At 41.7% G+C, this 22622-nt stretch overlaps 2 protein-coding genes across 3 annotated transcripts in view; one reads left to right on the top strand and one right to left on the bottom strand.

Annotated features, from left to right (window-relative positions):
* Positions 1 to 442: 442 nt before the first annotated feature.
* TVP23A (trans-golgi network vesicle protein 23 homolog A) lies at positions 443 to 10183 on the bottom strand. Of its 2 annotated transcripts, XM_058035313.1 has the most exons (8): positions 10081 to 10183; positions 9911 to 9990; positions 6011 to 6047; positions 5367 to 5418; positions 4847 to 4936; positions 2995 to 3120; positions 1276 to 1405; positions 443 to 875 (listed from the first exon to the last, which is right to left on the bottom strand). In XM_058035313.1, the coding sequence occupies exons 2-8, from the start codon at positions 9966 to 9968 to the stop codon at positions 814 to 816; spliced, it is 555 nt and encodes a 184-aa protein (XP_057891296.1). In that variant the 5' UTR covers positions 9969 to 9990; positions 10081 to 10183; the 3' UTR covers positions 443 to 813. The 2 variants fall into 2 exon arrangements, with proteins under 2 accessions (XP_057891296.1, XP_057891295.1); XM_058035312.1 differs by lacking the exon at positions 5367 to 5418 and having other exon boundaries at positions 5903 to 6047.
* Positions 10184 to 10467: 284 nt separating this feature from the next.
* Positions 10468 to 22622, top strand: part of CIITA (class II major histocompatibility complex transactivator) — a 37722-nt gene continuing 25567 nt past the window's right edge. The window contains exons 1-2 of the mRNA XM_058035445.1: positions 10468 to 11402; positions 15716 to 15907. Coding sequence (XP_057891428.1) covers positions 15896 to 15907 — 12 coding nt within the window. The 5' untranslated portion in view covers positions 10468 to 11402; positions 15716 to 15895. The remainder of the gene's footprint in view (positions 11403 to 15715; positions 15908 to 22622) is intronic.

Raw genomic sequence — 22622 nt, 5'->3', positions numbered from 1 at the left:
ACCTGACTGTGAAAGTAGCAGTTGAAGAGGTGAGAATACAACCCACATTTTACTTAGGAGGTTGAATTTAAAATATGCTGGGTTGACACTGGGGCATGTGCAGCAGCCTTAGTTCTGCCTGCTGCTCAAGGGTGAGCTGTAATGCCCCTTCCCTCTCCCAGAATAACATCATTTAAATGTCTCCTTTCATTGGAAAAGATTTGTGTCTAGAGTGAAAGCCAGGGTAGTATTACAGTACATGTGCACTGCTTTATTTATTTTTTACAGGTGTCAAAACAAGATTAACTTTTTAGCTATACATAAGTAGTGGGTGAACATGGTTCATGACTTCTGTTTTGTTCTATTTGACCCTAAGCCTGAACATTAAAAAACAAACATTCGGTATTTTTAATAATGAAGAGGTCCTTTGTGTTTGTAGTTTGAAAACTCTGAAAAGTCAGTATTGTGTACAAGAGGGAAAGACAGTTTGGTTTTGTTTATTGTAGTTCCATAGTTAAATCAGCATCATATTTTCATTACATGTAATTTCTGGTTAAGATAATCCAACAGTTTGAGGTTAGTTGACAGCTTTTCTGAAAGCAGCGTGCTCCTTGTAAACCATGAGCACTGTCTGTGCTCACACAAACAATTTTTTGGTGAAGCTTTTAAGTAACAAAGGCGTTAAACCTTCCAGGATCTAAAGACTGAAACACAAATTACTTTATTTCACGCAGGCATAATTCTAGAAGAGCTTTATGTAAATATATTCCCATAAAGAACAACTTTCATGAATGACTTTTTTTACTGCTCATCCTTTAGCTCTTCCTTATTTGGTTACCTAGTGCCTGTCTTCCCATGATCCTCAGTGCCATCTTCTGCAATTCTCCTGCTCTGTCCTGTTGAGGGAACAGAGCACACATGGCTATAAGCACAACCTGGGACACAGAGATCTCTTACAAAAGCAGGGAGCTGCCAGCTGGAAGCCTGAAGGTTGAAGATGGCTCTTCCAGCTCTGCTTAAACAGAGGAATTAGAATTATAGCAACTCCACGGATTTAAGCTAAGAACATTCTTTTGGAGCTTGGAAGCAGCTCAGTTGTGGAGCTCAGCAGGCTTCCAGACCTGGAGCAAAGTGACCTGGGGTTATGGCTTTTCCTTGTGACACTGCCAGAGAGGCTTGGTGGAGAATCAGGATTATCCTGGACTCACTGCAGGAACTCAGAGCCAGGAGAGGCCAGCACCAGCCCTGAGAGGCAGGTTGGCTGTTCTACCCTATGGGCTGAAGCTCAGTACTCACTCTTGGGAACATCTGTGGTGCCAAACAACCTTGAGGTTACTCTGCTGATGGTTTTTGGTCCTCCTAACTTGCAGTGGATGTAGCCATATAAATTAGCAGTCTGGAGGGAGATGCCAGCAATCACGAGAGCCTGTGGACAAACAAGAGTTCAGCAGGAACAAATCCATGGTTGTGCATTGATTGTGTGTGTGTGTGTGTGTGTGTGTGTGTGTGTGTGCTCACTATCCAGATAAGTGTGCTGTAACAGGGGGACATTATTCACAATCATAAATGGCCTTCGAAGACATCCAATCATGGCAAACACAATAGTTCCTTTCTACAAATATTTATTTTTATCAAAACACCAATACCAGTTGTGTCATTTTGTATCTTGAAGGACTTCATTACTTACCTAAAAGCACTTACTCAAAAAAGGACCTACTCAACAGATTCCAGAAACGTTTCACTTTTTTTAAGGCCCATTCTTATCTAAAAGTTTTACATCCAGATACATGGCACACTTGCAGGCCTGTTCAGCTAACAGCTTATTATAAACAAATGAGATCTGTAATTTATGGATTTACAAAGAGCATCCATAGATGGATTTCCTATCTAGCCTTGACAGGCAGTGAAAATAATCAGTTCCTTTTGTGGTACTTCAGGTTTAGCAGCAGGTGGAACCAATCTGACTAATGCAGTAATTTATAAAAATGTTTCTCTTAGCCTTCAGAACCGGTTTCCCAGAAGTGATTTTATTTTTGTTTGAGTCATTTGCTTTTTACAAGCACCTGGGCAACCTGCCTCCTGTGCCAGTTAGAGTTCTGTCTCCAAGCAGCTCTTGGCTTAGCAAACAATCTCTGCTTTTCAAAAATAAAGGTGGAGCCATGAACAAAGAGTGCTGGTTTAATTTTAACTATTGCTTGTTTAGGGCCACCAGAAAGCAGGTAATGATTTGCAATTGATTCATGCCCATAGCTGAATTTCTTGTTTAATTGAATAATGAATATGCAATTTTGACTGTTACTGGTTATGTAGCTGCACATGTCAGAGCTGCTTTTTATCTTTTCAGACTGAATTAGAAAATGGTACTGAGCATGGCTGGGAACTTGACAGCATGAATAGCGTGGCAATTAGCCAAGCATTTAACGTTTACAGGGGAAAATGTGAAGATTTCATAGACAAAAATATCTTAATATAATGCAATATATGGGGTAAATTTCCTCTCATATTTAGAAAAAAAGTGTTGAGGTTTTTTTAAGTAGATGACGTACAAGTAGAGCAATACTTATAGCTCAGTTTATCAAGGTTTTATGAGCTAATGATGCCGGTTCTTTCAAAAGGAAATGGTACCAGACATCTAAATTCCTTACTTTTAAAAGTACATTTAAGTTCCCAGGAGACCTAAAACCCTGAAAACCAACATCACTTGTTCATTTTTTGTCCTCTCCTGTTAGTTTTAGTTGACTGAAATAAATTGGGGCAGAGTAAGTTGCTACAGTTAAATAGAAGCTCATAATTTTGCCCACCACTTGAGGTTCTCTAGAGGAAAGAGCTGACATCTGATAACCCAGTAGAAGTGCAGCTAAAAATTACCAATCCGTTCCAGAGTGCAAGCCTTGACTGCAGAAAACTCCTCGGGATTCTTTGAAGCTGCTGGTGAAATTTTTCTACTGTTGAGTTCAAAGCTAACAGATCTGGGTTTCCCTCTACCAAGATTGTTTTCAGTACCCCCTGACTCACCAGCCATTTCAGCTTCAAGGAGAACAAGGTGCTAAAGAAAAACATTGTCCAAATCACTGGGCAGATGATGAGACCGAGCCAGAAGATTCGGGCTTCAGCTTCAGTTGAGGCAGCTGCTGTAGGCACCTGGAAGGAAAAATTGAGACTATTAGCCACAAAGTCAAAACCCACAATAAATGACAAATTGACAGAAGAGGAAGATTTCACTTATCATATGCACAGAAGATTAACTAAGAAGAGCAGTAGCTCGTGCCCAGTTCCTTCCTGATGCCCTACTGTACACAGCATTTTCATCCCCAGGGATTTATCAGTTGATTCTAGTTCAGAATGTAATTCTTATAAAAGTGCACATTTCTATATGTTTTCATAAAAAGATGTTGTATCTTCATTTATATCTTGCATGAAGCTTATTTTCCTATTATATAAACTATTATGTTTCTTATTATATAAGTACTTGGTTTTGCTTCTGAACTCTGCTGACATTCCATGAATTAAGAAAGAGGCTTTGAAAATGCCTCTTGTGTCATGCTGGAGTTGAGCACACTGTAACTGCAGGAGGCAGCCTTATGGTCTGTGCTCTGTCTGCTCTTCAGGGAGAGCAGAAACTTCAGAGCAGGATGAAAAGCCCTGCTTACAGATTTCTTCAGGTCAGCACAACTCACATGTCTCTACACTGAAGGGCTCATTGCACTTAAGAAAAACCAAAACAAACCCCTTAAAGTAAGAGAATTGTTCAGAAGTCTCTGATCTTTCCAAACTTCATAATCTCACTCCAACCCTCAGACCAATTGATTACCACTAGTACCAGCTTCTGAAACAGAAGCATCACGACTGGAAAAGAAAACCCTCTGAAACTCTTCCACTCTGAAAAGCTTTTTAGTTAATTTTCAGTATATTGAATTTTCCATGTATTCTGTCCTGTAGGGTTTCCTCTATTCTGTCTTCAGCCCTCCCTCAGTCTCACAGGAAGCACATGAATTAATTTGTGTTCCATGCTTGGGGCACCCCAGAGCCAAGGATGCAGAGGGCACTGCAGGGGACACTGCAGAGGGTGCAGAGGGCACTGCAGGGGACACTGCAGAGGGTGCAGAGGGCACTGCAGGGGGCACTGCAGAGGGTGCAGAGGGCACTGCAGGGGGGCACTACAGTGCCACACACTGGACAGCAGCGGCACAGCCGGCGGGGCTGGGGACACAGCTGGAGGGCTGCAGACAATTCCCTGTGAGCAGCCCCGGGTGCTGCTCTGCCAGGCTCAGTGGGGCTGCAGACAGAATGTCAGCAAGTGAGAGCAAAACCGAGTCTTGACTCTGGCAGTGATGCCAAATGCCATCCTATTGTGCTTCCTTCCCCCTAACTCTGTGTGTTTAGGGGGCACTGGTAGTATCAGAATGTTCTGTTATTCAGGATCTCTTTCCCACCATATTCCATGAAGGTGAATAAAATATTAACTTCAAAATACTGAATCTGAGCTATTGCTTTCCACATAGATCTTTCCTGAAGAGGATTCTGTGTTGGGATTATCTATGGAGAGATGTGTTTATCACAAGATATTCTCACTAGAAAATAAAATAGAACTACCAGAAACATTTCATACCTATAGCACCATGCTATGAATATTTATTCTGCTGATCCATATGCTGACAATGTTGTGAGTCCTGTTTTGCCCTGAATGCTTCCAGGATGTGACAAACAGTGCTTGCACCTGAATACTGACATTGTTTTCTATGGAAGCAGGATGAAAAGTAACTGTTACAAAGGTGCTCTATTTGTTACTTTGTTTGACTTGGTATCAGCTTTACAAATTTCCTATGGATTCTGTTTGCCTTGTGCCTGCTTCTATTAATATATTTACCCTTTTTGCTTCAAACACCCAGTGACTTTTTCCATCTTCATCAATCTGGTTCCACCAACGCAAACCAACCAAGAGTCTTCCTGTCACATTCTAGTGATGAAACCATTATTTGCATTAATCAGTAGCTCAAGTGATTTGTCAGTATAACAGTTAAAAATAGAAAAAAAATTAAAAGACAAGCATGTTCAAAAATCATCTTTTATCTAATACAAAAATATCTTCTAAAAGCTGTTCCAGCTTGAGTACAACAGCCATTAACAATGGGTGAAGTTACAAATTTAGAGGCCTCTTCTCTTTCAATATGATAATAAGCACAATAGCACTTACTTAGACAAGAAATTATAGGTTGTATCCTTTTCAAGTCAATTATTGGGTGCTTGTTGGACAAGCACCCGATAAATAAATTTATTCAGTAAAAGAGGAATATTAATAACAGAAACACACTGGAAAATGGGAGATTAAGGACAAACAAATAAGCTGTGTAGGATCAGAGAAACAAACCAAGAAAATATTTCAGCACCTGGATGAACCAGAAGCTTTCAGAATACTGGAGGTGCATCAGTGCTTCACTTCTACAAAACAAAAGCCTTGCTCAACATGAGGAACCCCTGGATCCTGGGCTGGCCTGACCCACCTGCCTGCATGGGATTAGGGCAGGGCACCAGAGCTATAGCTGGGCTGTCAGGAGACTTCTGCAGCCCTGCTGTGGGGTCTGGGCACAAGGCTGCAGATCCTGACATTCCTGGGCATCCATTGCTGAAAGCCAGTATTACTTTAATTTTTAAATTTATTTTTTATAGGGGGAAGCATACAAACAAATTACCTATGGCAAAGCAATTTTCTCACCATATTAGTAGAGTTTAGTAGTCAGCCATAGAAAACATGGTGCTAAATAACTAACATATGTGAACATCTTCATTAAAATGGGCTAGACATTTAATAAATCAACAGATTGTAATATTTTTGTCACTTCTGTCATTGTACATATTTCAATTTTTTTGTTCTAATTAATGACAAAATACTTCCCAAGGTAATTACTATTCAGGGTCATCTTACCTTGACAGACCAAAAGTCAAAGGATAGAAGGAGGAGAATAGTGACAAAACAGGCAACAAAGCTGTTGCTGAACCAGTCACAGAACAAGTAGGTAACAATAGCACTCACTCGGAAAAACAGGTGGAAAAAGGTGGCCAGTGGGTGCCTAGAAAAAACAGAGCATAAATGAGGTTATGGGACAGAAGGGAATGTTCCAGTGCTGGCTGGCAATGTAGCACAGCACAGGTATTTCAAGTTTGTAATGGTATTTTGGTTTGCAGCTGCTATTATTTCAGTGTTGGTGCATATCTCCATTAGCAAACAATGGTATTTTCAATAGCCAAGCTTCAGTCTAAATCTAAAATACAAATGTGGTGTTCCTGTCAAAACTTTCTCAAAGTATGGAGCCTTTCACCAGATTCTTTGATCCTGTGTGAAGGAATTTAGTGGCTGTGTGCAATACAGTACCATAAAATCCTTGTTGATTCATGAAATGAATCAGCATTGCAAAGCACAAAAGAATTGAGAGAGCTCCTATGCCATTCAGAACAGCTTTCAAAACAAAACATTAGCTCTAAAAAAATTGTAGCTGTTTGCTATAAGAAAAAATGAACTTTCATATTTAATGTCTAAACCCAACACTTCCTTTTAGGCACAATGATTTGGGAATCTAACAGTTCTTCTGAATTACTGTTTATTAATTTCACTATAGTATTTACATTTTGCTCATTGAACAAATTTTTATCTGTAACAAAATAAAGAGAAATTTCAGTGAAAGAAGTATGTGACATGGAATACTGGCCTGCACAGTAGGGTGGGGGGCTGGAGAATGCTGTAATGAGCACAGCACAATTTTCAGGGTAATATGCCAAGTAAAAATTTTACTCTGTGCAATTGTTTGTGTTAATTAGTTGAAAGTGAGAATTAACTACAGGCTCTTGCAGTTAAATAACTTCTTCCTTGAAGCTTAGAGAATAAAATATCTGAATAAGATATTTAAGTCAACAATTGTCTCCTTAAGCTCCTATGCCTCTGTGACCAATTAACAGTAGAATAGCCAATTAACAAAAGTATGGCCTAGGGTGTAATCAACTATTTAACTACTAAATGTTATTCTGTTATTGTGTTTAATAAAATGAGATATGTAATATATACACAATTGCTTACTATAAACTTAAATTATAGCTATATAACAATAATAACTTTTATGACTTTAATATCCTTGTTGTTCTATTATTTCTCTATAGCTGTTTAACTGTTCTGGTGTTTATCTTTCTCCAGTGGTAATACTGTGTTTGTAGAACTACACATATGACTGGGGAGGGAAGGATGATGCACAGGTGAAGTTTATATTTACTCCTGGTCATGCCCACGTGAACTTCAGACTTTCCAAAAACTTCTTCTGACTTAGAACTGAACATGTGACATTTTAAGCAAAGGGGCTTTTTCTGCCATAAGCAGCCAGGTGGGTGGAGTGGGGATTGTGAGCTGGCTCAGACAGGGCTTGCTGCTTCCAGCCTTGACCTTGGTCAGGAAGATGCAGGAGTCAATGATGGAATGGTGCCCTTGTGTCCAGAGCAGCTTTCACAGATCACAGCCCCAAAGCACACCAGGGTTGCCTGAGCTTTTCTAATGGATCTGTGCTTCAAATGTGGCAGTAACTTTGGGGAATTCATGTTTCATTTTGGAAGGCAGATTCAGCAGTATGACTGGATTACAACAGGATTACTGTTTGGACGCTGAATTTGTTCCAATGTCAAACACTGAAGGGTATTTACTAAAAACCAAACAAAACAAAATCCATGAGCAAGGAGCTGTCATTTATTACAGTGCTGAGCATTTACTGAGACTCTGGAAAGGATAAAGGAAATGGCAACTCTACCATGGCTCAACTTGGCATAAATTTGCTCCTGAAACAGGAGCCCACTTGCTTGGCCTTCTTGTTTTCCTGTTGCAGCTAAACATCCATGTGATGTACAACTGGAGCCTGCAGGCTCAGTGATTGCCCTGTACTTGTTACAATAACCTCTGTTCAGTTTGGGAGCACCATGCCTGTTAGGACAGGAAGGAGCTGTAATCAATTTAGTTGCATCCCATGTTAAAGAATCAAATTTGGGTCAGGCCTAAGCTGTGCCAGTGAACTACAGGAGAATCATTCCAGGTGCCTGCTCAGAGGTGCCACAGCAGAACTCTACATGCTGTCCCCCCTCTTCTTTTTTTTTCTCCTGTCTCATATTTCAAAATGTTTTGAGGCAAATTTTAAATAATTGAGCTCTCTTTTCTCCTTGATCACTGTTTCCTGGCTGATTTGTAAAAGAAGCAATCATATGCTCCCTACTTCCAGATCTAAAGTCCTGGTACTGCAATCTTTTTCCAGTTTCTTAGGAAAGAGGAAGAATTTCCCAATTTCCTGAACGTATATTTTCCCTATTTCTTAGGAAAGTAGCTACTAACCTTTTGCTTTTAAGAAGCCCTTTTGCACATACCTCAGAAAATCACAAAAGCACAATTTGTCATAGCCTATGCTAATTATAACCAAGTTCAAGATACATGAAATTGGAATAAAGACAAATGACTGGAACACCTTGTTATGCCCTCTAATATGATAACAAAATTTTGCAGCACCTAGGTGACTTTCAGATTCATTTGCACAAGATTCTTCAGAAATATAAAAACAAACACATGTGAGCAGTGTAAGCAGTTTCATTTCTGCATTCTATAGCAGAAGAATTTTCAATACTACATCATCTTTCAATACTGTCTTGAGGGCCAGAAAGAAGAGCTGTCTCTAATGAAGCCACTGTCTAACAAAGTGGATCACAGAACAGTACAGTTTGCTGATACTTTACCTGTGCTGTACTACTGAGCAGCATAAATCAGGAGGAATCTCTAAGATCTCTAGAGTAAAGTGCTGCGTGCTGTGACCTCCTACAAACATTCCAGGGTGGTTTCACTTCATGCTAACTGTAGTCTGCTCCTTCAGAACCTGTGGCTCATGTGATCAAGGTACTTCTAAGCTGTACTTCCCAGCTTAGTTGAATCCTTTAAGCTGTGCTCTCCAAGACTGCACCAAAATATAAACCTTCCTTTAAAATGTGTGCTGTTGCTAAGGTGTAAAACCAAGGCAATTCTGGGAAGGTTAATCTTATGTCAGGGCTGACTCAAGTAGTGACCAAGTGCGAAGCACTGCTTCACCAGACACTTGAAAAAGTAATTATATTGTAAAGATACATGATTGCTTTTTATCTCAGATAATGTTGTGTCAGGTTTAACATCTATTATAGTTTTTGTTTACACCTACAGAAAATATTATCATTGAAATGGACCAGACTAAACTGGGGCAAGGCAGAGAAAGCAATCTAAATCAAAGCTGATTATATACATTATTGATCAGTGCATGCCTAAATCTTTTTGACACAAAACTCTTCCTTTCACCGTCTTTAATTGGAGATTCTTCAAAAGCCACTGATTGAACAGCTCTGTTACCCAGGACCTCTGTGTGGCCAGAGCTGCAGAGTGACACCTCTAGTGAGGAATCCAAGCTTAGCCTGACACATGAGATGGGTTAAGGGTTTGGGTTTTCTCAGGTAATGTCTACAAGCATAAGATATTTTAAATTCCACACAGCATCACATCCCATGGTAGGAAATCATGGCAGTTTTATTGCAGCTACCACTGCAGTGCCTGAGCACTGCTGCACAGCAGGCTTTGCTGGAGCTGAGCAAAGCTGAGCCCTGCTCCAGCTCTAACTAAAGCACTGTTTGCTCGGGGTTTGGGATGTTGGGTGTGCCAGGTTTTCACTTCCAGTGACCGGGTGATGCCGGGCAGCAGGGCCCGGCCTCGCCCGCTCCACCCCGAGCATCTCCCGGACAGAGGCCCCCCAGGCTCCCCGGGCAACCTGTTCCAGCGCTTGACCACCCTCCCTGTAAAAAATGGGAATGAAGTGTTTAAATGGAGTTTTCTGTACAGCGGAACAGCCAGGACCGCCCGGGCCCGGGCGCCGCGATGCCGCGGCCTCCGCGCCGTTACCTGATCCGCGCTTTCCGCAGCGCCAGCTCCTCCTCGCTCCCGAAATCCAGGGACACATCCTCGGTGTCGTCCACCAGCGCCTGCGGCGGGAGCCCGTCAGCGCGCAGGGCCCGGGGGAGCCGCGCCCCGCCCGCAGCGCCCGCAGCGCCCGCCGCCCCTACCGCCCCTACCTGCTTCATCCCGGCCCGCGGCTCCAGGCCCGCAGCTGGCCCGGCAAAAGGGGCCGGGCTCCGGCCGGCCCTGCGCGCCTGGAGCGGGGCTGCCCCTCGCCACAGCCCGCGGCGGCTGCGCTTCACCGGGCACCGCCCGGGAGACCCCCGGAACACCCGCTCCTCCCTGCGGCCCTGCAGCGGGGGTGCCTGTGGCGGGGGCCAGAGCGGCCGAGCGGGCTTTAACAGCGTGAGGGGCCGCAGGAGCCCCGGCCGGCCGCCCCCGGCCCTCAGCGCGGTCTGCTGTCCGCCCCGCGGGCTCGCCACACGCACCGGCCGGGTCAGGGCTGCTGGGGTCTCGTGCTGAGTACTAAAAAGGAAGGAAGGAGTAGCGGGACAGGTGAACGGAGGTGTATAAACATGAGAGCACAGCTGCGTGTCACGTTGGGCGCACACCCCCAGCCGGCCGGTGCCGTCCCCGCTGCCCGCGGCCCTGTGCCCGTGTGGGGGCCAGCTCTGAGGGCAGGGGTGGCTCCACAGCACCGTGCGTGTGCCCCTGGCTCAGTGCAGGTAACGCGGCCCCTGAGGGCGGCTGAGGGCACTCGGCTCCTTCAGCCTGGGCGAGCTGAGGGAACCCCGCAGTGTGGTCTTCAACATCCTCACAAGGGAAAGGAGACGGGCAGACCCTGATCCCTTCTCTGTGGTGATCAGTGACAGGCCCCGAGCGGATGGCCTGGAGTTGTGTCGGGGGAGATTTAGGTTGGATATTAGGAAAAGGTTCTTCCTGCATAGGGTGGGTGGGCACTGAACAGGCTCCCCAGGGCAGTGGTCACAGCACCAAGCCTGACAGAGCTCAAGGAATGTTTGGACAGGGCTTTCAGGGTGTGACCTTGGGCTGTCCTGTGCAGGGCTAAGAGTTTGACTCAATCATCCTTGTGGGTCGCTTCTAACTCAGGATATTCTATGATTCCATGATAAATATTTTTTTGTGCCTTAATTTAAAATGCGCGTGGATTATGCAGCAGAGATAAAGAAGTGAAACAAGACAACCAAACTTCAGGATAGGGGTAAGGGTTTCACAATAGTGGGGGGGAAATAGTCTGGACAGCTTAGTATGAAGTGGAGGGTCAAGGAAGATCTGATTAACCACAGCCACATGTAGATCTGAATAGGTACTAGCATTAAATTAGCCTGCAAAATAATAACTTCTTAGTCTTTTCTAAAACATCTAACTAAACCAGGTTCTTGAGTAAGTACAGAAGCTACTGAGGTGAACTTTTCAAAAATGTCAACTGGAAAGCAGCTTTGCACGAGACTTACTGGAACAAAGCAATACCTAATAGGTAAGAGAAACTGATACACTGTTCTTAGTAGGATTATAATTGTAAGGCAGGAAAGGTGTACTTAATGACTAATGATGTTAATATTTTGATTGTCATATTTTGGCCTTGATAGTGTTAAAACCACTTGTACAGTGTGCTAGTAAGTACAGTAGACTGCCACTAAAAAACTGAATAGGCATGTGCAATTTGAGGGGATGGCTCATGATAGACTACAATATTCAAACACTGAAGTGGGCTTTCAGTCTGCAAGGAGGTATAAAGAGAGCTCTCTTTTGAGAGGTCTCATGAGATACAATTATTAAATCTGTGCATACCTGAAGCTGACCCTGCCTTCATTTCCTGTATCAACGTGCACTTCTGCTTCCAAGGCATGAATTAACAGTAACTCAAACAGATCTGGCTTCTGACTCAGAAGCAGCTCCCAGAAGTCCCTGACAGAAGCCTCAGCAGGGCTGGGAGGTCTCGCATCCTCCTGCCTGCCAGATCATTGACCTCAGCTCCTGCAGCAGCTCCTCTTGCACCTCTCAGGGCAGCTCTGCCAGCAAAACTGATCCTTTGAATTTAGTAATCCTGTGATGTTGCTGTATTGTCCAAGCCATTGCATTTTCATTCTAAGGCACCAGAAAATAACTGTGTCCTGTGTCCCTCATCACGTAAAACAGCACCTCTATGGGAGAAGGGACAAATAGCCTGTCACAGCATTAGGTGTCTGATTTACTACACTGATTTCATGAGTGATGAAATAACTGGGAAAAAAGCAAAACCTGTGTTTTGTGTTTTGATTTTAAAACAGATAAATGTTTCCTTAGTTTTCCCTCCTTCCAGTGCCTATCTCCCCAGGCTCACTGTAGGGATTATCTGTTTTCCTTACAAACTCTATTGGATAATCCCACAGGAGACTGTCACTGTACCATGCAAATAGTTTTGGAAATTCTCTAAGAAGCTATATGAAATTGTGCTGTGTGATTATTCAGGATATTGTATGGCTCATCATTTTCTTTGAGAGCAAATTGAGGGCTAGAAAGAATCCTTGGTCTCTAGAGGAATCATTGGTCAAATGAATTTCCTTCTTTGGGGTTTGCTAGAAAAGAATTCTTCCTTGTTTTAAAATTAATGCATCCATGTGAAACCTCATTAGAAGCTTCTGGTGTTTTTTAGGATTTTACAGAACAAACTGTATTTTCCTATTTTCAACACTTTTTCTGACTTGTAGCTTAACTACAAATTGTTTGAACATTGGAAAGATTAGCAACACCCTAAAGATGATGCAAGTCCTCAAATACTGCTTCAGCAGCCCCAGATGAAGAGATCATTACACTGAATTTATGAATTGTAGTTTGGTTTTCAGGTTTTTGCACAGGAAAACCTAGACCATTTATGAAATATATTAAGATTTCCCTTAATTGCTGACAGAAGTATATAGCATAAAATATTTCAAAAATCCATCACATGCTGCTGTGTCCTCGCCATTACCTTACAGGGAATTCCCTCCCCACAATAAATAGTGACATTTCTATTTTAGAACACTATCAGAGTCTTGATATGAATATCTGAAAAATCTCTCCCATTCTTTGATTCAACAAGAAATAGAGCTTCCTCTGAGATTAGTATGGTGCTTTATTCACTCTATTACTGGGAAGTCAGCTGATTTCTCTTTCTCCTTGGAACACTCCCAAGAATCTTGCAGAGACTTAGCAGAGACTTCCCCTGTAAACTGCCTAAGGATATTGTGAGTAACTTGATTGGTTTTGCTCTGGTTTAGGCCTTTCAATGGAGTTTGTAGTTTAGTATTCTATTCCCCTGAATGTTGGAAAATGCTGTTAATCCAGTAATAACTTTTACCTCACTTTTATTCATCAGAGGTACACTTAAAATGTTTGTTGGTGCTTCAATAAAATGTTTATATTATGGTGTGATAGGGCAAATCATAGAAGGTACTAAATAGATAAATTTCTAACAGCATCACTTTCTAATTCATTTGTCAAATATGATTTCCTGCGTTGGCCCAGATTTCTATAGATTTTGTTGGCTGGACATACATGCATTGTTGAAATTGGCAGCTCAGTATTAACAGAGGAGAAGCCACAAGATTTACTTGTTGGATCAGGACAATTTCTTTCATATATAACAATACATTCTCAGTAGAGATCAAGTTCTGCCATCAGTAAGAAATGGTAACAGAAAAATATGTCAGATGAGGAAGTTTGGGCCCTAAATATAAACGGGGATTTAAAAAAAGTATTGATCCTTCCTTTAGCTATGCCCAAAAAGGTGAAAAATAATTTTTGAGTATGTGAAGAAAGGAGTATAAATTTCCATTATTGTACAGTAGCTGGTTTTGATTCTAACAAGTGCAGTAGCAGCTCTATTCCTTCCAGTTAGGGAAAAACCAGGGAAACATTACATATTTATTAAATACCTTATTTTATTAAGCCTGTATGGCTTTATGGCCTTATATAATTCATGCTGTAGGAACCTCTAGTGCAGTCGCCCAAGAAAGAAAAGGCTTTGAAATTATTACTGAGTTTATTTCAGTGTCATTTTCCTGCTTAGACTGTGTGGTGGTCACTCAGACACATCCAAAACAAGGGCACACCAAGGCAAAGTCAGCAGCTCTCCTCCAGCCTGGGGGCATTCCCAGCACTTGGATGCAGATTTTTCAATGTGTTCAGATTTATGTATCTCCTGATGTGTTCAAAGCTTCAGTCACTCTCAGCTGCACTACTTGGTATTTGTTAATTTTGCAAGTCATTGTTCATTTCTCATATTGGGAACTCCAAAAATAAGGAACTTGGGCTGGCAAAAGTTTGGTTTAAACAACTTCATAGATCTACTGCAGTAAGCAGAGCTTATCTATCCCCTTCCATTTCCCAGATCCATTTCCCAAGTGGAAGTGATTTCATCAGAAAAGATGCTTAGAGTCCCTTCCCTCCTTTGCTACATGAACTTAAAATATCTGTACACTCTCACACAAGTATCCAATAGTTCTCCTGCCTTAAGCCTCTATAGTCTTACAGAGAAATAATAATAATAATCTTAATCTAATAAATAAAAGACTCTAACAGCTATCAAAAAGTTGAGAAGCTTAGTACAATAGGAAAATTGATAAGAAATTGAGCACTGTTTCTTCTACTGGTTTATCTGGAGAAATAAAATTTAAATTTGCTTATGAAAGCTCTAAATTTGCTTATTCATTAGATTTTTTACATGTTTCCTTTTTCTTTTGTTCCCAGTGGCTGCTAGTAGCACCTATAGAGCCTCACTCAGCTCCCTGAGAATCTTGCTGGACAGTTCTCCAATCTCTTTGGCAATTTCCACTTCATCTTTTGTTGTGGAGGCTGTGGCTAAGCAGCTCTTGCCATACTTGCTTGCACTTGTTTTTCTTGTGTATTCTAAACTGAGATGAATAAAGGGAATTACTTTATCAGAAAAAATTAAAAGAGAATACAGACAAAACACAAAGAAAGAAAGGGTTTCTAATCTGGTGATGCAATGAAATGAAAAACCTGTACCTGCCATTCTTAATTCTGTGAATTTTTCTGTGAGCCTGTGAATTTTCCTGAAGCAGCCTGTGATGCCTACTTCTATAGCAGTATTGTTTAATAGTGTATTTCCTAATTTATTAATACTTCTTTTTCTAGTTCACCAAATAGCTTCAGCTTCCTGGTATTCCTTGTACTCCTCAGTACATGGAGAACTTGAGGGGATATCTGAGGTATTAAAATTCACAAACTCCATACTATTTCTGTAGGTTTGAATGGCACAAAGAGGAGGAGGTGCTCTGGATTGGTCTGTAGGTCCCCAGATCCCCCAGATAAGCTGTAGGGACATTAAGTGCTTTGGATGGGATCTGCCACATTGACTGGTTGATGTTTACAAGATGCACCAGGCGCTGCTGGACATAACTCTGAACCTCTCCCAGGGGCAGGGGCCTGATCTTTTGGCAAAACTGAAAGCAAAGTTCATGTCTGTGGCCTGTGACCCCCTTTTACACCCAAGGCCATGATTTAAGAGACCACAATTTCCTCTATGGCCTGAAAGGTGACAAGCCTCAACCTCGCAGCCTCGAGGAGGAGGAAGTTCCAGGCTGTGCTGGACATCTCCACAGCTGCTCCCATGAAAACTGTTCTGCCTGACTTCCCTCCTGGAGGGTGTTTCTCCTGTGACTGGGCCTGAATTCATGAGGCACATGCCTTTAAAATCTATAAATAGTCACCAATTAAAAATACTGAAATAAAGCTTGGATGAAGGGCAAGAACCCAAACCTGTTGGTTTCTCAGAGAATGCACTGTCTGATTTTCATCCTCATGCAGGGCAGAGCAGCTTCAGCAGAAGGGTGGGAGAGCTTTCATTCTCCATGGCAGAGCAGCCCAGAGACCACACTGCAGAACTGTGGCAGCATGGACCTGAAGCTCCTGAAAAAGAAGATGGTGTGACCTTTCTGTGATACCACAATCACCGTGTGCAGTTACAGGAACAGCACAACCACTGGAATGGGGGTCATGGTGAGTGCTCCTTCATTCAACTGCCTGATAGCAGAGCTGCTGTATCTGGTGTGGATTCTGAAAACTTTTGTGTCTGGTGTGTGTTTTAGTTGACAAAGATCAAAAAAGCTCTAGGGAAGCCCCTAAAATATGTGGTTTCTTCAACTGACATTTTATTATTTTTGCCCAGTTTTTTTTTGCTTCAATCTGAAACTTGAAACAAGCTGTGGTTTTTTGCAAGCATCCTTTTCCTTGTTAGCTGGAGCTTGCATTTGTATGCTATTTCCCATTCTTGCTCTATTTTATTTCAGTGTAAGAGGAATTACAGGGGTTTATGTCACATGCTCCAGTGTACCAGTGGACTAAACTACTTATATGAATGCCAGTGGTGGTGAAAGGAAATGTACAAATTTCTTTTATTTTTTTTCTTTTAACCTCTCTTAGCTACAGATAAATGAGAAGTTCATGTGTCAAAAAGATGAATACTGTTGTGCACTGCCTGTTCCAACACTAATGCTAAGGGATCTGTGCATTTGTGATGTTCACAGACTACTTGAAAACCAAGGGAAGGCATCAGAGGTTTTCTCAATGTCTTCTCCTCCATCTACAGGCCAGGCAGCTGCCAGCTGCTGGTGGAAATGCTTGCTCAGAGCTCCAGAACATGAGACTGGCTGTGAGGGGATGCACTAATGGGAGAATGGCAGGCTGCTTGTGGAGAAAGAGCTCCTCTCCATAGGATAGTTCCCTCCAGAAGCAGACAAGCAACTGAGCAAACAGCTTGTGGTACATCATCATGATTGCCACTTAAACATGAGAAAAGCAGATTTTCTGCGAGTTTCACCCCTTAAACAATTTCCACCTTCAGATGTTCCCAGGCAGTGTTCACCATGACCAGGAGGTGATATGCTTTTCAACTGAAACAATGGATTGTTATCTCTGTTATACCTAGATTGGAGACAGATCAAAAGCAAGATGGACTTTGAATGGGTGTTAAGATATAAAGATTTCAAGTTAGTTCCTGTTTTACTCTTCCCATGTGTTCTAAGTATTCCTGAAGAGTTTTCCAACAAGAGCTGCAAGATCATGACAAGGAGGTAGCCTTGTTTCTCTAGAGCTGTCCCTGGCTTTTGCTGGGCTATAGACAAACCAAGCAATAACGTGCCAAAACTACTCTGCCTTTGAACCCAAAGCTGATCATCTTGTAACTGAGGCCAAACTAAGGGAAAGGTGATTATAGAGGCTTAAGCTTTAGTTCAAGTTCTGCTGCTACAGTCCTAATTTGCAGTAATTAAATGTGATTTCTATTTCTGGTTTTGTTTTTGCATTTGTAGAAACAAAAATTCCTTACCATCTTGACACCAAAATCCACCGTGGTTTATGGCATACCCAAATGCCTTGTGCTGAAGGACATAATGTGGCCTCCATTGGCACACTTTCATCTACCTCACTGCCCCTGGGAAAAATGGTGACATTAATTACTGACATTTTACTAATATAATCTGGGTTCCAAAATTTGCTGTAGACTTTGCGCAGCGCCGTATTTACTTAGAAGTGATACTTCCCTTCATTGCAGAGAAATCAAAAGCACAAGTTCTCCTTTTCAACTCACTTTCCTCTTTATAACGTGTCACAGCACACAAACAATGTGTGTGAAAAAGAGAACAAGAGAACTAAGTCGGGCCATACATTTTTACTGTTTGGTGTTTCTTATGTAGCTATTGCTTAACAATAGCTAAGACATTTCCATAGCTAAGATATGTATTTTCTTTTGGATTTTGAGAACACCATGACAATCCCTAAGAGAGATACAGTTGCTGTGAAATATCTGTCTTATCTTCAAAAGCTGCATGTGAGTTAAAGAGAATCCATAGAACAGGAAGGGAAGTCATGTGGAAAAGCAAAGTAGTGAACTGCTGATGTCTATGTATTGTGCAGCTTGAATCATTATAATCAGAAAATAGGGAAATTTGTTAAATAAACTTTTCAGTCTATGAGAAATTGTTCAACCAGCAGTACCTCAAAGCTATTCACCCCGGACAGAAGGAATCCTGAACAAAATTCTGCTGTGGAAACCAATTTTTGGCCAGAGAGGCCAAAGACAGTAACTGACTGAAAAATGAGCTCAGACACAGAGCCAACATGAAAGGAATTTTCAAGGAAGCAGAATTCCCTGTTCATAATGCAGTATTGAAATCCATAGGGACTTTGCAGCACTGTCCATGAGCATTAGAGAACGTGGCTCTCAGTGAATGAGCACCAGCCCATTCCTGCACTGTGCAAAGCAGAACTGCAGGAAGATGCTTTGGGTGAGTCTCAGGAGCCTTTGGTTACCAATGTAGTGCCTTCCATCACACACACACACTCACACAGGATTTTCTCAGCAACTCCACCAAGGCTTGCAGCTCTTAATGCAAACCTTTCTATGTCTATTGTGAAACTGACTTCCTGTAGGTAAGCAAAGCTGTGATATTTTGGAAGTTGTTTTGAACATAAAAGCTCGATTGCAAGGGTGGGGCTTTTTCTCTAGAGCTTTTTTTAAAGCCATGTGATCAAACCTTTTCCTTGCTTGCTCACCTCAGAAACTAGCTTTGCTTCAAAGTCCTCCAGCATCCATCCACACCTACATTTCTAGTATCACCCACCATATTTCTTCCCAAATGCTATGAGGAGCCTCAGTAATGCAGCATGTACACTGCAGTTGAGACACACCAAGATGACCCTCTGCAATGCTGCTGGTCACACCTGCAGCTTCCTCAGAAGATAATTTTTGTAGGTGAAGTTAGGCATTCAAAAGGTTCAGAATTTCCAGTCTAGTAGATGCAAAGACAGTTTATGGCTTCAAATATTTGTGGTCATTCAGAATTTCACTGGACTTTGGACAAACATTCTCAGAGAGCTGAGGGAGCAAGACTCAAAAGGACAGAAAAACTGAGCATACAGAATAATTAGTATGAGAAGTGAGGGAATCTTTTAACTAATAGAATATAAATTAATAAGAAACCTATGTAACTTGTAGCCAATGAACATTCATGCCTTTCTTTGTTTGTCAAAATGTATTAATTATGAAAAGTTCTAATAGTTGTGGTGCTGGTTTTGTGAATTTGCCACCCAGCCTCCCTTTCTGTGCAGAACTGTAAATAAACCAAATATCTTGACTCTGTATGGGGATTGGCCTCACTAACACCAGATGAAAAGAATATTTTGGGACAACAAAGGCATGGATGAAAATACAGGAGGAAATCCTCAGGATACAAATTAAGATAATTCATGTGAGGGCAAAATACTGACCTGTATCATTACACACATTCAAATTAAGGGCAGGAATTCATATTTTAAATGTAGAAAACCATAGAATGTGGCCTGGTATCACTTATGCTGGTGCTTCCAATACTACTGAGCATGTTCTGTCTCCTCCTTTGGCAGTAGGGCAGTGTCCCAGTCAACATCAAAGCAGAAGCTGGTGGTGACCTGAAAAGCTTAGGCAGTTCTCAGCTGTCTCACAGCCTCTTCTTTTCCAGTCTGCTTTTCTCTTGAAGACCACCTTTATAGATTACTCCACTGGATGAGCTATGATTTGCTCCAGCAATTCCTTTCTTTCCAAGCACCCATGGGTGTTGTACAAAAAGTGGACAACCAGTCTTTGCTGCAGTCATGAACTGGAATCACAGTAATAAGCTAACTCTTGTTCCTCAAACTTTTGTTCTTGATGTGAATAGGGATTGCTTCAATTCAGCCTCAGAAGCTGCTAGAGATCTGCCTGCAGGGCTGCTGAAGGAGTTTATCCCCTGAGGGGTTGTGCTGCACATTAGAATAGAGCTAAGAAATAGCCATGTGAAATTTTGTACAGATTTCTTATGCAGTGATTATTTTATTGTCTCCTGTCAAAACAGACCACTAAAATACAGAATCTGTATTTGTGCAGCCTCTCATTATTTTCTATGCTGTTAGTAACATAGTACTGTTATTCTGAGATGTTGCTGTTCTTCAAAAGTGCACAGAGGAGTCCCAATACAGCCTGGGTGTGGGAGAGCCTCAAGAGGCTGATGTCCTGCAGATCAGGCCCCATGTCTGTAACTACTGTGAAGAGATAGCTGCTCCCAGGGAGGAAACAGCTTTGTCTCTTCTCAGTGAGCATATTCCCATGGAACCTGGTAGAAGTGGATCTCCTCTGCAAAGAGAAAATTCTTATACAGGTCAGCAGCTGCTTTGCTTATAGGAGCTGCTGTCTTGTGCAGGAGCCATTTCTCACTGGCAGCTGATAAACATCTTGAAGTCTGAAGCAGGGAGTCTGGATGTCATTGTGTTTATCAAATCCTATTGCCTTTCCCCTTCAGACTCTGGTGGAACTTTTCTTAAAAGCAATAGCCAGTGGAATAATAGTGCAAAAAGTATTTGTTCATTCTGGAGTACAGTCTGCTTTAAAATTAATTTCTAATTTGTGTAGGTCTATGCATGATTAAAAATAGAAAACTAAGCAAATAAGCTTGCAGATCACCGCAAAAGCAGCTATAGGCCTCATGAGAGGAAGCTCATGAATGAACTTGGTTTTCAAAAGGTTGTTTGTCTTAGCACCAGGTAGGCATGGCAAGGTAAGTGATGATTAGATGAACAAACATTCTGTCAGATGCTGCTACGAGCAAACTGAGAACACCATGTGCAAGCCAGACAAGCTCCTGTTTTATAGAACATCCTACTTGTCATTTTGGGCCAATGGCAAGAGACCTTGCATGAGATGCAAAACTTACTTTGTGTAGACAGAGTCTGTGAACATGTGAGAGACATACTTTCACTTCTGGTGCACCAAGTGGAGCTGCAAGGTAAGTGCCCACATGCTGCTGCCTTTATTCTTACTGATGGACTGCTTAACAGCATGGCTTTGGGACAGATTTGAACTGGAATGGAAATGAGAGAAAGAATTTGGGGAGCAATGAAAATTGTTACTGCCAGCTCTCATTCAATTTTGGTTTCCAACCAAATAAATTGACCTTTTCCTAATTAGTGACAAGATCAAGCTCTTCTTATCAGCAACAAATGACCAGTGAAGGTATCACTGCTTGTTATACTGGGGATGCTAGAAAGGAGGTTCCTCTTAGTTTTCCTCTTTGGAATTCCCCTCTGAGTGTTCTGGTCTTTCTTATTTCCTCCTTTCTGCTGTCACTTTCTCTTAGCCCTGGACAGGGCTGGCAGTTCTCATCATTTTTTGGTACTGAATCCAGAGTGAAAGAGCAGGAGCTGTCCGGTTCCTTAAGGTCAGTTTTTCTTCAACCCTTGAATGCATGCTTTTTTTCATGGTAAATTCATCTTATCTTGCTTTTTGTACATATTTGTAATTGCAGTGTGTCAGTGTCTGGACTTGTGTTGCTTCAAATATTAGTGGGATGATGTCTAAATGTGGGTGAAATTTTAGAGATTTTTTTGTGATTTTGTTTTGTGGCTGGCCCTGCTACTTGCTGTAGTTTGTTTCAGACTTTGTTAAGAATATTCTTTTTTTTGTATAAACGTTGTGCCTATGGAAAGTGAAACTGAGAATCACTGAAAAAAAACAACTGGCTTATTTCCATTTTTTCATAACTCCGGCAAAACAGCCTAGAGCTTTACTTTCCCATTGAGGAGGGCTGAAGTTCTGTTCTGAAGAAAGCCATTGAGTTAAAATGCAGACAAGTGTCTGCTGTGATCTTTACTTTATCTCATAGCTGGGATGAGAGAGCTGGGCACAGCTGTGACACAGGAGGTGCTGCTGGACATGAAAGGCAAGTGCTGCTCTAAATCACAACTCTGACACCTGCAGGGCACTTGTTACAGCTCTGCCTGAACTTGTCCATCTCCTGCCCCAGACAAGTAATATTGCTGGTTCTAAGCTAAGCTCATTGAAAGGCAAAAGCTTCTTTTACCCAATATTTATGCTTTATTAAACTCTTTTAAACTCATTTCTAACAGAGACAAAGGATAACATGCAGGATATAGATGAAGTTCTTTTTCAGCTCCATCTCTGTTTTTCTTTCATTTTAGAATATAAATTCTGTGGAAAGTAACACCATTCCATCAGAAAGATAAAGACTCTCAGGAAAAGTAGTATCTCTTCTTGAGCTGGGTAATACTATGGAAAAAGTAAACTGGCTTTTAAACTGTTAGTTAAACTGTAAGTTTTTCACAGATCTGAAATAGAAACTAAAACTTCAAAGCTAAATATAACCTGAGCTCCATTACTTGCATTTTACAAATAATCAGGGCATTTCTGAAAGGAAAAATCTGTGTGGTACCTGTAAAGCAGAGGAATTGTTGCTCATTGATTTGGGAAGAGGAAAAGGATATAAGTGATTGGAACGTGGAGAGAATTTCATCCTTGCCCACTGCTGCCTTGCCCACCTCCCAGATAAGCTGGTGCCTAAACACTGTTTGCAGCAAAAGCCAGAAAATGCTTTGTGCACCTTGACATAACCTTTGGGGGGGCACAGAAGGTGAGAGAAAACTTTCTAAAGCTGGTGTAAGAAAACAAGGCTGTAAAATTGTGGCCAGCAATATTGAGCTTTTCAATCAAAGTGTTTCACAGGACTCCTTTTTTACAGCTTGGTATAACCTGCTGTTTGTCAGCTTCTTTCACTCAGACTCATGTGTAGCACTTAATGGGTCTGAGGTGTTGCAGGAAAATAGCATTTGTTCAGCAATCTTTGTATTTCATTTTTCAATTTTCTGTCTTCACAGAAGTCCCACTGTTCCATTTTTCTGAATTCTAGGA

This window comes from Melospiza georgiana, chromosome 16, assembly GCF_028018845.1.
Source record: "Melospiza georgiana isolate bMelGeo1 chromosome 16, bMelGeo1.pri, whole genome shotgun sequence".
Lineage (NCBI taxonomy): Eukaryota > Metazoa > Chordata > Aves > Passeriformes > Passerellidae > Melospiza > Melospiza georgiana.
The sequence above is the reverse complement of the archived record's forward strand: the minus strand, read 5'-3'. Positions and strand labels throughout refer to the sequence as shown.